The following is a 17197-nucleotide window of genomic DNA, read 5'->3' on the forward strand; positions in this document are numbered from 1 at the left end:
AGACATTGCTCGGCGGGGCCATGAGCCTTTTACAACTTGGTTACTCCGGGTCTGGGACCTTACAGGAACAGGTGTTCAACTGGATGGAACTGAGGCCAGGAATTTGGGATCCTTGGCCCAGGATTCAGGTGTGGACCAGATATTCGTAAGGGAGCAAGGCCTCCTTTCCCTCTGGGACCGGCTTTTAATGAGTGTGAGAGAGAAGTTTGTACACAGAGAGAGAATGCAGGAGCACCACCGTAGGATGCGCTGGAAGACCCTTGAGGAAGGGATCTAGCAGCTGAGAGAGACAGCAGTATTAGAGGTACTCTTTGGGAGGGATGGACAGCATGACAATGACCCTGACAAGGTCAAGTGCACAGGGCAGATGTTATGGAATCTGGCAACCTTGGGTCCATCTCAATATACCACCTACATAGCAATGATTAATGCCGATAACAGTCCAGAGACAGTGTGTTCTGTTGCCAACAAACTCAGAAATTCTGAGAGCATGATGAATGGCCCAATGCAGGCTAATGTCTCTGCCGTGGCCAGGGACCTCCAACAGGTCAAAGATAGGATGAGGGATATGAGGGAGGAGATGATAGAGAGAATTGAGGAGGTGAGGAAGATCAGCGTAGCACCAGTACGAGTCACAGGCCCCCAAGTCAGAGCTTCACGTCCCCCGGCTAGGGAGAGAGGGTACACCTCACGAGCTGACCTGTGGTTTTTCCTGCGAGACCATGGGGAAGACATGGGAAAATGGGATGGGAAACCCACTTCTGTCCTGGCAGCACAGGTGCGTCAGCTCAGGGAGGGAAATGCTAACTGAGGGAGCCGCACTAAAATGAAGGTAGCCTCAACTTCCCACAAGCAAGGTGCAGGGTATTACAGCAAGGAGGATGTTCTGTCAGATCAGGACAGCTGGTGGCCATGGGGTTGGTGGTCATCAACGTGGCGGTCATGGGGATATTGATGGCCTTAAGGGGACTGGTAGCCATCAATATTATGGTCATAGTGCTTGGTGGCCACCAAGATGGTAGCCATGGAGAGACAGTTGATAGCCTTCAGGGTGGTCATTATGGGTCTGGTAGGCATCAAGATGTGGGTCTGGGGGCCATGGGGAGTTGCTGGCTGCAGGCATTGGGGTGTGTGGCTGATGGTGGAGTCAGAAATGCGAAATTGATGAGGTTTTTTTTTATGACGTTGTTTATTGATGTTCATCTTCTTTCATTTGGGCTTGGAATTTCCTGTGCTTACAGATTTGATTGGTCAAAGATCTTGTGTTTGATGTCAGTTCTGGCCAAATTGTTTGTGCCAAACACAGTTGGCCATGCAGGGGTTGGCTGCCATCGAGTTGGTAGCTCTGGAGGCCATGGGAGTTCCAATCATGGCTCTGGTGGCCATGAGTGGGGAGTCTGTGGCTATGGACATTGGGATGGCCATGAAGATGGTGATCCTCAGGGTGGCGGTTTGGTTTGGTGGCCATGGGAGTTGGTTTGGTGGCCAAGGGGGGGTTGATGTGCCCCAGGAGTTCCCCCTTTTTCCCCCAGTGCCCCATGATGATGCCCAAGGTGCCGCTGCTGCCGCTGACGCCTTGGCTGACGGTGCTCAGGATTTCATTCCCCATTGTCCTCCTGGGCAAGATCCTCCAATTCACTGCCAGGAACTACCTGGAGCGGCCAGGGGGCAGGACGTGTCCCCATGTCCCCATAGCCCCCTGTCCCAACATCAAAAATTCCCCCATTCCCATGGGCCCATATCCCCATAGCCCCTGTCCCAACATCACAAATCCCCCATTCCCGTGAGCCCATGTCCCCCCTGAACTCTGCCCTCTGCTCATGGGTCACCTCCGTGGTCACCTTCATGGTCACCTTCATGGCCCATGCCCACCTCCAGCTCCTCCCTTTCCCCCCCTCTCACTTCCTATGTCCCTTCCACCATCACCAGCTGGCCTTGACCATCTTCATGTCCCCACCACCATCTCCCTGTCCCCTCCTCATGTCCCACCACCATGTCCTGTTCACCTTGAATATCTCCACATCCGCCTTCTTGTCCTCCCCATGTCCCCACCACCTCTCCACATTACACTGTCCATCTCTGTGTCCCCAGTTCTATCTTCCTACCTCCTCCACCTTCTCCCTGTCCCCTCCACATGTGCCTCCACCATGTTCTGGTCACCTCCATGATCTCCAGGTGTCCTTGATCCTGTCTCCTCCCTCCCTGCTCCCCCCACCATCTCCTGGTCACCTCAACCATCTGATCCCTCTTCCCACCACTGTCCCCACCACCATCTCCAGGTGACATTGACTATCTTTGTGTCACGTCCATGATCCGCTGTCACCTTGATCATCTCCTCCTGGCTGCTATGTCCATCCCCATGACCTCACCACCACGTCCATGTCCCCAGCTCCATGTCTGGTCTCTTGCCTTGACTTTTGTCCCTGTCCCCACTGTCATCTCCATGTCCCCTCTGCTGTCCCCTCCAGCATGGCTCGGCCACTTCCATCTCCTCCCTGTCCCCACCCCCACCATGTCCCTCTGCTCCCCTCTCCCCCATCTCAATCTTCTGCTCTCAGCCCAACCTTGTCCCCCACCTCAGCCCCACCCCTGCACACAGGAGCACCACTGGCACTGCCACAACACCCCTGGCACTGTGACAACACCCCTGGCACTGTCACAAAACCCCTGGCACTGTCACCACACCACTGACACTCTCACCACTCCACTGGCACTGCCACCACACCACTGACACTCTGACCACAACACCCCTGGCACTGTCACCACAACACCCCTGGCACTGTCACACACCCCCAGCACTGTCACCAGCCCCCTGGCACTGTCACCACCACACCCCTGGCACTATCACCACACCCCTGGCACTGTCACCACATCCCTGGAAATCACCTCCTGTCACCTCCATGTGCCCGTCACCCCCTGATGCCACTGTTCCCCCCATGTTGACACTGATGGTGTCCAGCAGGGTCTGAATTAGGGGGGGCAGGTTGGGAGAATCACCTGATGCCATCTGGTGTCACCCCAAGGGTCCTCCCCTCCATGGGACGCCCCCCCCCAACAGTCCCCAAACCCCCGCCCCGCTCATTTACTGTCAATAAAGGGAATTTCCCATCCCAAACCGTCGGGGGGGGGGGGTTTTTTGGAGGGGGGGTGGGGACCCCCTGGGCAGCCAATCACAGCCCGGGGTTGGGCGTTGAGGAGCGGCAGGCCACGCCCCCCCCAGGTAAGAACCCCCCGACCCCCAATTCAGGCTTCAGTCGCCTCCAACTCTGGACAGGTCAGTGGGGCGCCCCTCCCCCTCCTGGGAGTATCAGGAAGCGGGGGAAGGGGCGGGTGATGTGTCCACTCTGGACCGGACTTTGGACCCCCCTGAGCTGGGGGGAAGGGGCAGGAGGGGGAGAGGGACCCGCATTTGTGGGATGGGACCCACATTTGGGGTGCTCATGGGGGGCGGGACCCACATTTGATTTCCTTCCTGGACTCCCAAATCCATCCCCTGCATCCAAGAATCCCCCCTGCACCCAAAAATCTCCACCAAAATCCCCTTAGGACCATCTGAGGAGCCCAAACCTACCCCCAGGACCGGCCCAAAATCCCCTTCCCAGGACCCAAGGACCTCCCAAACAGCCCGAACAAACCCTCCCCAGCACCCCAACATCTCCTCAAGGACCCTCTTGGTATCTGCAAAACCCCTGAAGATCCCCAGCAAAATTTCACTAAAGAGCAACCAGGACCCTTCCCAAAATTCTCTCAAGGACCCCAGTATCCCCCAAAACCCCTCAAGCCTGCCCCAAATTTCCCCTTCAGCACCTCAATAACCACCAAAGCCCCTCCAGGCCCAAATATCTCCCTGAAAGTCCTTCCCAGACCCCAGTATCCCCTCAAGGACCCTCCTGTGATGCTTAGCCTCCCCAGCATCCCCTCAAAACTCTCCCAAGGACCCCCCCTGTTACCCAAACCCCTCAAAGAGAAACCAAATTTCCACTTCAACCCTTCAACAGCCTGAACTGGGGGATTGTGTGTTGGGTAACTACATTTTGGTGTTTGTAGTTTAGGGACCCCAAATTTGGGGCCAGAAGAAACTGTTGAGTTGAGGGCCTCTGGGTAGAGGACCCTGATTTGTGGGGATCAATCAGGACCCCAATTTAATTCAAAGACAGGGGGTGCTCCCATTTTACCCTGCCCCATACTGGGTCTGAGGGATCGGCTGTCACTCTGGGGCTCCCAAAAACCAACGCAAATTTCCCCCTCAACCCCTCCTAACCCCTCCAAACCCCCTCCAGAGCCAAATATCTCCCTGAAAATCCTTCCTGGATCACAGTATCCCCTCAAGGACCCTGCTGTGGCCCAAAGTCCCCCCAGCATCCCCTCAAAATTTGCCCAAGGAACTGTTGTTTGGGAATTTCCAAGGACCCCCTTATTACCCAAACCCCTCAAAGACCACCAGAAATTTCCTCCTCGAGACCTCCAACCCCCCCCTACTCCGTCCAAAGCACCTCCAGACCCAAATATCTCCCTGAAAATCCCTCCGAGGAGCCCAAAACCCTCTCAGGCACCCTCCTAGGGCGCCAACAACCCCTCCCCATGACCCCAAATCCCCCTCCCGCATCACCCCAAATCCCTCTCCCGCAGCCCCCAAATAACGTCTCTGTCTCTCTGCCCAGGCTCCCCCAGACCACATCCCACTCGCCCCCGGCCCGCTCGCCCTCAGCCCGGGGCTGGGCCCCCCCGCCGCCCCTGCACCGCCTGCGCTCCCTGGCGCTCTCCTGGCTGGATGAGGACGCGCCCTGGCCGGACGCGGCGGTGGCGACCGTGGGGGACAACGCGACCCGAGCGCAGCTGCTCAGCAAGGGCGGGGGGGACTCGGGGGGCGTCCTGGCGGGGGCCCCCTTCGCCGAGGCCGTTTTCGGGGTGTCGGGGTGCCAGCTCAGCTGGAGGGTGCCCGAGGGGGCGGCGCTGCCCCCCGGGCGGGTGTTGGTGGCTGAGGTGGAGGGTCCGGCCGCGGGGGTGCTGGCAGGGGAGAGGGTCGCTCTCAATATCCTGGGGCGCTGCAGCGGGGTGGCCTCGATGGCCGCCAGGGCTGTGGGGGTGACCCGGGCACAGGGATGGGCAGGGGTCGTGGCGGGCACCCGAAAAACCACGCCCGGCTTCCGCTTGGCGGAGAAATACGTGCTGGGGGTGGGGGGCGCTGACCCCCACCGGGGAGGTTTGGGGGGACTCCTCCTTCTCAAGGACAGTCACCGAGCGCTGGCGGCGGCAGCGGGAGGGCTCGAGCAGGTGGGTACGCCAAAATTGATGAGCAATGGGGCAGGGGGGTGGGGCTTGAATTGGGGGTTCTGGCTGTGGGGGATTCCAGAATTTGGGGACTCCTGGATTATGGAGTGCTAGGTGGAGACTGGGTGAGCAGCACCGCAGTTTTGGGGGGGAGATTGGAGCGGGGAACCCTTGAATTGGCGGGTTGTGGGTGGTAGGTGTAACAGCACCAATTTGGGGGTGTGGGGTGGGGAAAATATGAGGTTTGGAGGAAATGGGGCTTTTGGTGGAGGGGGCTCGATTTTGAGGGGAGTGATGATTTGGAGTACCCCAACCTTTGAGGGTGGTGGGGAAGCACCAATATTTGAAGGGGGTACCAACTTTGGGACACACTCTTGGATTGGGGTATTCTGGGTGTGGACTGATGTGGGAGGACACCTGAATTAGGGGGGATGGGTGGAAGGTTCCAGTTTGGGAGGGAAACTGGGGGCAACCCTGGATTGGGGGGGATCATGTGTTGGATAACTAAATTTTGGTTGGGATAACCCCAGCTTTGGAGGTAGCAGACACCCTTGAGTTGGGGGACTCTGGGGGAGAGTATCCTAATTTTTGGGGGGGCAGTGGGGGAACCCCAGTTTTAAGTGAATGACTGGGGAGAGCCCCATTTTACCCTGCCCCATACTGGGGCGTCGCTCTGACCCCCCTCTTCCCCAGATGATTTTGGGGGTGCACCGGGCTGGGGGCTTCACCTGCCGGTTGGGGGTCGAGTGCTCGAGTGCGGACGAGGCGCTGGCAGCTGCTGGGGCTGGGGCTGACATCGTCCTGCTGGACAACCTGGCCCCTCAGGTGAGCCCCAAAATCGGAGGGGGCCGATAATGGTGGGACCCCAAGTGTGGGCTGGACTCCAAAAATGGGAGATTGGACTCTAAAAATGGGGATAAACTCCAAAAATGGGGCACAGGTCTCTCAAAAAAAGGGGGGTAATGCCATAGATTTGATCTCTGCCCTCAGTGAAATGGGTTGAACACCTCAAAAATTGAGGGTTAACCACACAGATCCAGATTCTGCTATCCCCAGCTGAGCCCCCCAAAATCAAAGGGAGCAGAAAAAATGGGGAACATTCTGGGGTGAGGCTGCACCAGTCAAATGGGAATCTGCTGTAAATGTGGGGCAGCCCCAAATACATGAGGGAGAATCCCAATTTTGGAGGGTCAGAGGGTTGGGTAGTCCCAGTTTGGGGGATTTTGGGTAAAGGGAGGGTGGACCTGGGGAGTTTAGGTGGGGGGACTGTAATTTGGGGGGTCAGTTGGTGGACAAATTCCTGGATTGGAGGGGTTGGATGGGAGGCCACAATCTGGGGTGGCTCTGGGTGGGGGACCTGCCATTTGGATTGGAGAGCCCACATTTGGGGTTGCCTGGAGGTGAGTGGTGGGTGGTACCCCCCTTGGGCAAATGTTGGATGGGAAACCCCTGTTTTTATTGGGTTTGGGGTTTAAGGGGGATACCCCTTGATTTGTAAGGTTTGGGGGTGGACACCCCAATTTTGGAGCTCAGTGGGTGGAGTAATCCCTGAATTGGTGGTTTCTTCTGGGAGGGACCCAAACTAGGCAGATTTGGGCCAATTTGGGGATTCTGCACTGTGTAGCATCCATTGCACCTTCATATGTGCAGCGTACCCCCAGATTTTGGGGAGGGGGTGCTCCCTGCTGACAGGGTGTCCCCCCCCAGGAGCTGCACACGGTGGCGGCACAAGTCAAGGCCGCGCATCCCGGAGTGACGGTGGAGGCCAGAGGGGGCATCGTTTTGGGGACCCTCCCCCAGTTTCTGGGGCCCCACATCGACGTGGTGTCCATGGGGTGTCTGACCCACAGTGCCCCCTCCCTGGACTTTGCACTGCGGGTGCTGGAGCCCTAAAATCCATCCCCTGAGCCTAGGATCCCCAAAATCCAACCTAGGACCCTAAAATCCTACTCTGGAATCCCAAACCCAACCTGAGATGCCAAAATCCATCCTGGGGAGGATGAAACTCACAATGAAACTCCAAAATTCACCCTTAGAATCCTCAAATCCCGAGGGGCCCCCCACTGTGAAATCTGGCACTGAATCCTCCCAGCCGCCAGGGAGCATCAATGCCTGAGAGCTGCTCATATCTTGGGGCTCCAAAATCCATTTTGGACCCCAAAATCTATCTTGAGATCCTCTAAATCAAATTTGAGACCCCAAAAGTCCATCCTGGGGTGCTCCAGAGCCCATCCTGGGACCCCCAAATCCTCCCAGAGATCCCACAAAGCCCACCCTGAGGATCCCACATCTCCATCCTGGGCTCCTCCCACACACCTCCCCCCTCTAAGCTGGACCCAGAATTTCACCCTGAGGTCTCCCCATCCCCCCTTAATATTTGTACCCCCAAATAAATCCTTACCTCACCTCCCCCACTTGTCCCCCCAGTTTTTCAGGGGTCCAAACTCCAGGTGGGGGGGGAGGGGTTGAAACCCAGTTTGAGGATTCCAGACCCCAGTTTGAGAGGCACAGATCCCAGTTTGGAAAGCTGAGACCCCAATGTGAGGATCCCAGATCATGCTTGAGGGCTGCAGATCTCAATTTAAGAGTACCAGATGCCAGTTTGAGAATCTCAGACCCAGTTTAAAGAGCCCAGATTACACTTTGGGAGTGCATGATCTCAGTTCAAAAGTGCAGGACCTGAACCCCCAACTTGAGGGACCCAAACCTCAGTTTAGGGGTCCCAGATTCGAGTTTGAGGGTCCCAGACCCACCACCAGCACATCTGACCCCACCACAAGACTGGAAATTGGGATCAGAGGAGAAGTGTCGCTGTAAATCACAAAATCAGGGTCTAATCCCTGGCCTGATCCCACCCAGCCCCATCACACCTGTGGGTGCCCACCTGCCTGCAGGTACCTTTGGAATGTCTGAAAAGGAATTGAAAAAGATGTTATTTGAATAAAAACCCTGCATTTCCTTACAAAAGTGTAGTTGGCTTGCTAAAATCTTAGGACAAAGTGATCGCCAGGCTCAACAATACTTGTGTGACCCTTCAGTGCTGACCAAAAGTGTGGTGCTGGGCTTGGATCCAGCCACATCCAGAGCCTTCTGTGAGAAGGACCTTCAAGGGAAGTCAGGGAGTTCTTTGTGCACCTTGAGAACCAGCAGGAGGCTGTCCCTGCTCAGTCTTGCCTCAATGTCCCACTCTGGGCACAGCAGGCCCCCAGCTCAGCGCACAGAGACTGTCCCGGTGCCCGCTGCTCCTTGGGGCTCCTCAGTATCAGGCTGGTCTGAGCTGCCAGACAACAGATGAATTCACACCCATCTGCCTCCAAAGCCTGAAGTTCGGTGACCAAAGCAGAGCCCAGATGAGTTCCTGTGTTTGTAGAGACCCCCCGCTCTGCCAGCCCTCGCTCCCCACTCACCACTGAAAACTAGAGCAGGCAGCTCCTCGCTTTGGCCCTCGAGATGCTGTGTGATGGTCCCTGGGCACAGAGCTCTGTCAGCCCCTGCTGCTCCCCAGCACACGCCCAAGCAACCAGGGACCACCAGGAGCCTGCATGTGGCACTGGGCAAGGGCTGGGGGGACGGGGACTGCCCAGAGAGGGACCCCAGGCTGGGGCTCACCAATGAACCTGATGGTCCAGTCTTGCATGCGTTCCTGAGGGTCCCTCAGGTACTGCAGGCTCTGATGAAGACACTGCTCAGCCCTGCTGCTGTCCTTTTCCATCTGGAGGAACCAGCAAGGTGTGGAAATTGTCACACACCCTCCAGGTGGCTGGAGCAGCCCCTCCTGCCAGCAGCCCCATCACCAAGAGCCCTCCTACCTCCCTTTGTGTGCAGGAAAGGGAGATGGGGCTGGAGGAGAGCCCTGGGGCTCTGTTCTTGAGCCAGGAACATGGATGCAGCTCTAGGCTCTGGGGTCTCTTCCCCAGGTCCAGCTGCAGAGCCCATGGCCCAGCAAGTCCCTTAGGCACATCCTCACTAAGCAGTCAGCCATCCTCCAGGTCTGCCGTGTCTTCACCACGTGCTGCAGCTCCTTCCACTTGAGGAGCTCTGCGATAGCAAGGACGGCATCCCTGGAGGCCTATGGAGCAACAGAAACTGGAAGATGGTTGCAAGGCCAGGGAAAGGTGACCTGGGCTGACTCTGCCTTCAGGGAGCTGCCAAAGCATCAGGGAGTGGCCCCTAGGTACAGGGATTGAGGCCCAAATCCCTGCTCTCCAACACCTTTGGGGACGCACCTGTGCACCTCTGGGTGGTCCTGGACTGGTGCTGAGCCCTGCTGGAGCAGGGCAGGTGCTGGAAATGGCTGTGCCAGCTTGGTTCTGCAGGGACCCTTCCCTGGGGCTGTGCTTGGGGAGCGCTGCCCAAGGCCTGGCATCCCCAGGGGTGTTAGCCACTGTGCATGATACAACTGTTCCTGAAAAGGGCCCCTGGGATCTAATACCCTGAGACAATGAAACCTTTTCATGAGAAATGTTCACCCCCCCTACTGAAACCCCTGTTATCACTTAGGATTTCTATTGGTCTTTAACTTACCTAGATGATTGGTCTTTTCTCACCTAGAATCTCAAAGTAATTGGATAGTACTCAATTTATAATTTTACTGGTTAGAATCTCAATCCCCCTAAACCCTATAAAAACATTTTGCTATGCTATGTATCTGGATTTTGCTGGTAGAACCCTTCAAAGAAATAAAGCTACCTTTGGAACCTCTACAGTCCCAGGATCTCACTCCTAGCTAGCTGAGAAGATGAATTCTGCCTTGGGGGCTCCTGGAGCTATCCAGACCCCGTAGCAGCCCAAAGCTAGAACCATCCTAGCCCAGGCAGTTTCAGTTGGCGACCTGAACCTCTGTGTGAAACTCTGACCACCTCAGTCGTGAGCAGCATTCACTGAATAGTCCCACCTTCGAGACACCGACACCTTGGCCAGCAGCTATTTTTTAAAAAATATCTACCCTAACCAAGGACAATCCAAGAGCCCCAGAATTCCAGATCTGAGACTGGAACAGCTAGCAACCAGCCAGAAGCCCTGACTCATTGGCTGAGATTCGGTGAGCATCTTCAGCCTCTCTCTAAGGACACTTTTCATGTTAGGCTCACAACTGGTTTTTTAGGTTTTTTGTTTTGGGGTTTCTTTTTTCTCTTTTTGTTTCTGCTGGCTTGGAACTAGGTTATAATGGGGAATCTGTTCACCAAGCCCTCTGCCCTGGTTTGAAGGACAGGTGTCTGCCAATAAAGGCAGAAGTTTTCCTTTGAAATAGAGACTTTAATTCCACTCCCCCCAAGTATTATAATTGCTTGAATCAATGACTCTGAGGCAGAGATAAGGGGGTAGGAATAACAGCTCTTTTCCTAATATATCTAACCGTACAAGCAGAAACAACAGCAGTTGTTAAAATTAGCAACAAAACAGAACAGATAACTCGGTTCCAGTCCCTTCTTTAGCTGCAGGAACGCTCTCTCTGCACTCGATGCTGCAGCCGGAACAAAGTCCGACAGCTGCAGAGAAGCGGCGAGAGCAGAAGTGGGTGGGGGCGGCAGCCACGCCGGTCTCGGGTGGGAACGGGCTGGAGTGGGCAGCTCCTCTCTCACTGTTTGTGTCCGGGTAATCAGCTGTGTCCACAGAGGCAGGAGGCTGGAACGGGGCAGATGCAGGGCAGGTGATTATAGACCGTCTGGCTCTCCTGTGTTCCACCGCATGGGGCTGCAGACGGGGTGTCCTGCTCCGAGCTCGCTGGAAACATGAGTCCCCTCCGGAAGCACGAGAGGCCCCTCCGAGAGCCGCTGCAACCGACCCCTTTTGTCTAGAGTCATCAAAGATCCAGGGTATAACCCAGCCAGCTCCATTGGCATGATAATGGGAAAATTCTTTAAATTGACACAGTAATAGAAAAACACTCAACCCCCAACACCACACAAAATGGGAATTGGCAATTAGCTCAAATAATTTCTGCCTTTCCTATCACTTATAAAACAGGCAGGAGAGGAGGTGCAACAAACAAAGCTCAATGGGACTCATTCTATGCAACTCGCAGACTGTCTGCTGATCCTTGAATGGGTCTTCACAAGCAACCAACCCACAAAGACAATAACCACATTTCAAGAAATTATGGCACACCTGATAAAAAAGGCCAGAATTCACCTCTGCTCTCTTGCAGTGTGTGAGTTCACATGCATTTACCTGCCATTGACCACTGGAGACTTGGAGTATTTGCTCCAGACCAACGAAAGCCTCCAATCTGCTCTGGATAGCTATACTGGCCAAATTTCCAATTACCAAAACAGGAACTTTTCAATCGGGATGCAGTTTTTCATTTGGTCCCAAAATTAATCCAAAGTAGGACTTCCCTCAAAGCTCTAACTGTTTTTACAGACGTCTCAGGCTCTTCTCACAAGTCAGTGATGACTTGGAAAGACCCCAAAACCCAAAACTGGGAATCAGATGTTCAGATAGTGAAGGGATCTCCACAAATTGCAGAGCTGGCAGCTGTTGTTAGAGCCTTTGAAAAATTCAAAGATAAACCCTTTAATCTGGTCACAGATTCAGCATATGTAGCTGGTACAGTTGTGAGAGCAGGACACGCCTTTCTAGAGGATGTTTCCAACCCAAAATTACACCAATTAATTTCTACATTGACACATTCAATTTCACTTAGAAAATAACCTTACATATTGTGCATGTGAGTTCGCACACTGATCTCCCAGGTTTCATCACAGAAGGGAACAAAAGAGCAGATAGACTGGTCATGTCTATGGAAACTGCAAATGTCCCTGATATCTTTGCTCAGACAAAGCTGTCACATGCGTTTTTTTCATCAAAATGTGCCAGCTCTCATTGCAATGTTTAAGCTTCCAAAAAATCAAGCAAAAGCCATTGTGGCAGCATGCCCAAGCTGTCAAAATTACCAAATACCCTCTATGGGTACAGGAGTCAATCCCAGAGGTCTGAACAACTGCCAACTGTGGCAGACTGACATGACCCACTTGCCATCCTTTGGGAAGTCCAAATACCTGCACGTGTCAGTTGACACGTTTTCCGGAGCAGTTTTTGCATCAGCTCATGCAAGAGAGAAAGCCATTCACGCTATTAAGCATTTTCTCCTAGCATTTGTCACTCTGGGAGTCCCAGAAAAGATCAAAACTTATAATGGACCCACCTACAAATCTCAATAATTGAAAAAGTTTCTCAGTGAACGGGGAATTGAACACATCACTGGCATTGCTGCAAACCCCATAGGACAATCCATTGTAGAGAGAACCCATCAAACCCTAAAAAGAGTACTCAACCAGTAGCAAAGAGACACAGAAATCTTATCTCCAGTTGAAAGACTCTGCAAACCTTTCTATGTCATCATCTTTCTGAATTGTACAGCATCAGAACCTGATCCTCCAATCCTCCACCACTTTGCAAACTCAACCCAAACCAAGCTCACTGAGAAACCACCAGTGCTGGTGAAAGACCCAGAAACACACCAAATTTCTGGCCCTTTCAGTTGATCACCTGGAGAAGGGGATACACCTGTGTATCCCTGACATGTGGTCCAAAATGTTACCCAGGAAAATACATAAAACCATATCTGGGCACTGCAAAACCCACCCCTTCAAGCACCAGCAAAAATTCTCCTGAGTCCAACACAAAACCTCCTCAAAACCAAACCAGCTCCAGATGGAGATGCAGGCATCACAGAGCACCCACATACCAAAGAAAAGGTCGTCCTGTCACACGACAGCAGATGAAACAGAAAACCAAGCAGCACTTAGCTGCCTCAGTTAAGTTTTAGGCTAAACTTTGTCTGCTCACAAAGTAGTTTTTAGTTCAAATGTTATTAACCCTTGTTATGGGTTATGTTTTGACTAGCTCCTCTCCCTACCCCCCACCATGGAGCTGCCGGCCCCTCCCCCGGGCTGTTTTATCTAGCCGGGTGTTTTTCGGCTTTTGGGGCTTTTTGCTGCTTTCGCTGCTGCTCGCTGCTGCTTTGGCTGCTGCTTCGGCTGCCCCCCTGCCCCCCTCCCCTCCGCTGCTTCAGCTGCTTTTCCCCCCCCGGCTGCCTAAACTGCCCCTCTCCCTTTCCCCCCTCCATCCCTAAGATTTGCACTGGCTCCAGAGGAAACGGATCTGAACTTCGGAGACCACCTCTGGAAGTCTGCCAAAGAAGCTCTGCTGCCCTTCCCGGCGAAGATCTGCCGAGTTCATCTCAATCTGGGTCTGTGCTGGGAAGTGTTTCTTTTGTATTTTGTTAATAAAAAGTTTTTTCCACTTTCCCCTGAAGAAAATTCTTTCTGAGCTTGGTGAAGGAAGGAATTGTAAGGGGGGGAGGGGACCCTTTGGAGGTCTTTTTCCTAAAATTTGTCCCAAACTTGGACACCCTGCTAAAAAAAATTCCTTTTTTGTCCCTCTCTATGACTTTGGTAAAACCCCTAACCCTATACCAAATCCCCTAGTTTCAGTGTTAAAAAAAAAAAAAAAAAAAAAAAAAAAATAGGGGAGGGGGGCAGGGAAAGGACAGAACTCTATTTCTCCCCTCCTCAAGATAACAAATTTTGCTTGTGTTCCCTATCAGAAGCCCCATCCTCGTCCAAAGATTAAAATTATCTCTGTTAGTGCTGTCCTCACTGCTGCCCAGATGTTCTTCACCGTGCCACATGCCTTCGGCTGGATAAGCCCACAGCCCAACCATAATTTTTGGGTGACTTTAGCAAAGACATTAAACCAAGATAACTTGTGCTTAACCCTGGGCAGCCTTGACAACCCACTTTCCATATGTTTGGTGGGAATTCCATTTCCAGCAGATGACTGGCCCATTTACAACTCAGAACTCCCCTGCACCACAAGTAAGAAACCCAACCCAGTGGACACCTGGGACGATTGGACAAAAATTCTGCCAAATGGCTTCAAGTATCCCCAAGAATTAGATTTTCTGGGGTCCTCCAAGGCAACATACTGTCTCAAATTTTACTTTAAACACCCAAGATAAAATTTGCATGAATTGGATTTGTTCAGAAACACATACAGAAAAAACATATCACCCATCAACAAAGCATACAGTTATCCAAATTGGTGTAACTATACTGCTCCCATAATTTCTGAGTCCTCTCTCCACCCCAAAACACTGCTCAAGGGAATGTTTCTCATCTGTGGTGATCGAGTTTGAGCTGGGATCCCCTCTTGTCTCCAGGGGGCACCCTGTAGCCTTGGCAGGCTTTCTACCCTCACCCCCAACATTACCTTGTTACAAAATTGGAAAAAAGAAAGCAATTCAAAATGCGAGAAAAGATCTTACACTGAATTTGATGAGAATTGTGACCCTAAATTGTACATTTGGAACAAACCCAAAAGAATTACTGCCTCCCTGTTTCCTACCATGGGTGGCTGCAGCAAAAGCCCTTGGCAAAATTAATCATTTAGGGTGCTGGCTTGGTAAGCAGGCCAACGCTGCATCTGCTGCTATGAGTGATCTCAAGGATGAAGAAACCATAAGACATGCATCCCTGCAAAATAGGGCAGCAATTGAATTCCTGCTGCTCTCCCATAGACATGGCTGTGAAGACTTTGAAGGAATGTGCTGCTTCAACCTCTCTTCCTGTTCAAAATCCATTCATCAAAACATCCAGAAGCTGAAAAACCATGTGAAGGACTTGAAGACTGAAACTACCCCTGACTGGGTCAACAAGCTCTTTGGACAATGGGGACTGAGAGGATGGGCTTCATCCTTGGTTAAGGGAATTTTGTGGATTTTCATTGCCATTCTCACTCTGTTAGCTATGTTTTCATGCCTTGTTCAATGTTTCAAAAAACTGTTAGAGACAGTAATACAGAGAGAGGAATTGTGGATGATGCAACTGTCCCTGAAAATGGATCCTGGGATCTCATACCCTGAGACAATGAAACATTTCACGAGAAATGCTCAGACCCCCACTGAAACCCCTGTTATCATTTAGAATTTCTATTGGTCTTTAACTTTACTAGATGAATGGTCTTTTCTCACCTAGAATCTCAAAGTAATTGGATAGTTCTCATTTTATAATTTTACTGGTTAGAATCTCAGTCCCCCTAAACCCTATAAAAACGTTTTGCTATGCAATGTATCAGGATTTTGCTGGTAGAACCCTTCAAAGAAATAAAGCTACCTTTGGATCTTCTACAACAGCTCCTGAGATCACATTCCTAGCTAGCTGAGAAGCTGACCTTCTGCTTCGGAGGCCTCTGAGCTATCTGGACCCTGTAGCAACCCGAAGCTAGAACCATCCTAGCCCAGGCAGCTACAGGGGAGGACATGTGGGGATGCACTGAAGGGACAAGGGCACATAATGGAGGGCGTGGTGATGATGATGATGGTGGTGGTGGTGGTGACAGTGTTTGGGATGGGCAACTGCTGCTCCTCAGTCCCAGCACCAGTGGAGCCTCCCCAGCCCCCAGGAGACGTCCCTGGATGTCCCCACATCGTCGCCTTAGTCTTCCCTGCCCAGGGCACATGGTGGGGGATGGGGAGGAAGGGAGAGAGAGACCTGGGAGACCCCAGAGTCACTCTGGTCATGGTGGGGGAGGGAGCAGAGACTCGCAGGGGTGAACAAGGGGCACAGAACACAGAGGGACATGGAATATGGACATGGGAACACACGTGGAGATGGGGACACACAGGGGCACAGGGTCACAAAGACATGGAACACAAAGGGACACAGGAACACAAAGGGACATGGAACACACAGGAACATGGAACACACAGGGACACAGGAACACACAAGGACACGGAACCCACATGGATGTGAGCATGGACATGGGAACACACCCACAGGCATGAGAACAAGCACACGTGCACACACAGAGTTGCTTTGCTGCAGGGGTTTATTGATTATTCCAGGGAAATTCCCAGGACTCCCAGGGGATCCGGGGTATTATCCAGACATGATCATCTCCTCATGCTGCTGGAGGGGGACAGGACCCGGGTGTCACCACCAGTTCCAGGCCTGAAAGGCAGAGCCCAAATAGTGATGCTGCTGTCCACTGGGACATGAGAGGGACCTTGTCCCCACCCCTCTCTTTGCAAGGACCTGCAGCAGGAGAAGGGATTTGGAGTCCCAGACACACTTGAGACCAGACTTGGCTCCTGAGATCCATGTGGCTCCCAGAGCCCCTTGCCCTGGAATATCCCAAAACCTCCCAGAGCCCTGTCTGCTCTCACAGGGATACTGGGTGTGCCCAGAGCCCCCCGGTGCAAGGAAAGCCTTGGGGACAGCTCTGTCCACCCAATCCCAGCAAACAGATCAGCTACCCACCATGTCCCTCTGATTTTCCCAGCTCTGTCCACCCCAGAGAGCTCAGGGTTCCATCAGGAACTTTTGGGAGGCTGGAGATTCCCCAAGATTTCTCACCAGGGCATCCACAGGGGCAGTCAGGTATCACTCCCGCAGAAGCTGCACCTGCTCAGCCACGGGGGGCTGGGGAGAAAGGTAGGGTTAGAGGCACACTGGGAGATAATGAGGCACACTGGGACATAATGGCCCACACTAGGGTGTACTGGGGCACATTGGGGTGTACTGGGGTGCACTGGAGGCAGATGACAAGGACAGGGGATGCTCTGGGCCCAGCAGAACTACGGGTACCCACCTCAGACCTCTTCACTCGTTGGACGCCGCTTGATTTCTGCAGAGAGATGGCGAGATGTCACTGCTCACTGCTCACAGCAAGGCATGGGGGGACCAAACTGGCCCCCAGTGCTCACACTGGTGCCCCAATTCCACAACTTACCCCAATGCATCCACCTGCACCTCCTACAATGGATGTCTGCAGACAGAGAGCAAAGGTTTAGTCTGGAATGGCCCTTGTAGGACTCAGGGGGTCACAGGTTTCCCAAAGCCCCATGGCAGCCCCCAGTCTGAGGAGGAAAATCACTTCTACTCCCCCAGTCCCACTCCAGCCAGTTTCAGCCGATGCCTGT

General features: G+C 53.2%; 1 protein-coding gene and 1 long non-coding RNA gene across 2 annotated transcripts in view; one reads left to right on the forward strand and one right to left on the reverse strand.

Annotated features, from left to right (window-relative positions):
• The window catches only part of LOC306815769, a 95673-nt gene extending 78770 nt beyond the window's left edge, over positions 1-16903 (reverse strand). Inside the window, exons 1-2 of the long non-coding RNA XR_013777464.1 lie at positions 16867-16903; positions 16632-16697 (exon numbers count right to left, since the gene is read on the reverse strand). This is a non-coding gene — a long non-coding RNA (uncharacterized lncRNA). The remainder of the gene's footprint in view (positions 1-16631; positions 16698-16866) is intronic.
• Positions 1016-7450, forward strand: LOC306815767 (nicotinate-nucleotide pyrophosphorylase [carboxylating]-like; the record flags this gene model as incomplete). The annotated part of the gene is made up of 7 exons (XM_079332317.1): positions 1016-1069; positions 1307-1450; positions 1533-1668; positions 3226-3274; positions 4662-5274; positions 5965-6096; positions 6979-7450. The coding sequence occupies 7 exons, from the start codon at positions 1016-1018 to the stop codon at positions 7162-7164; spliced, it is 1314 nt and encodes a 437-aa protein (XP_079188443.1). The 3' UTR covers positions 7165-7450.
• Positions 16904-17197: the final 294 nt, after the last annotated feature.

Source organism: Erithacus rubecula (genome assembly GCF_903797595.1).
Source record: "Erithacus rubecula genome assembly, contig: scaffold_217_arrow_ctg1, whole genome shotgun sequence".
NCBI classification, from domain to species: Eukaryota; Metazoa; Chordata; class Aves; order Passeriformes; family Muscicapidae; genus Erithacus; species Erithacus rubecula.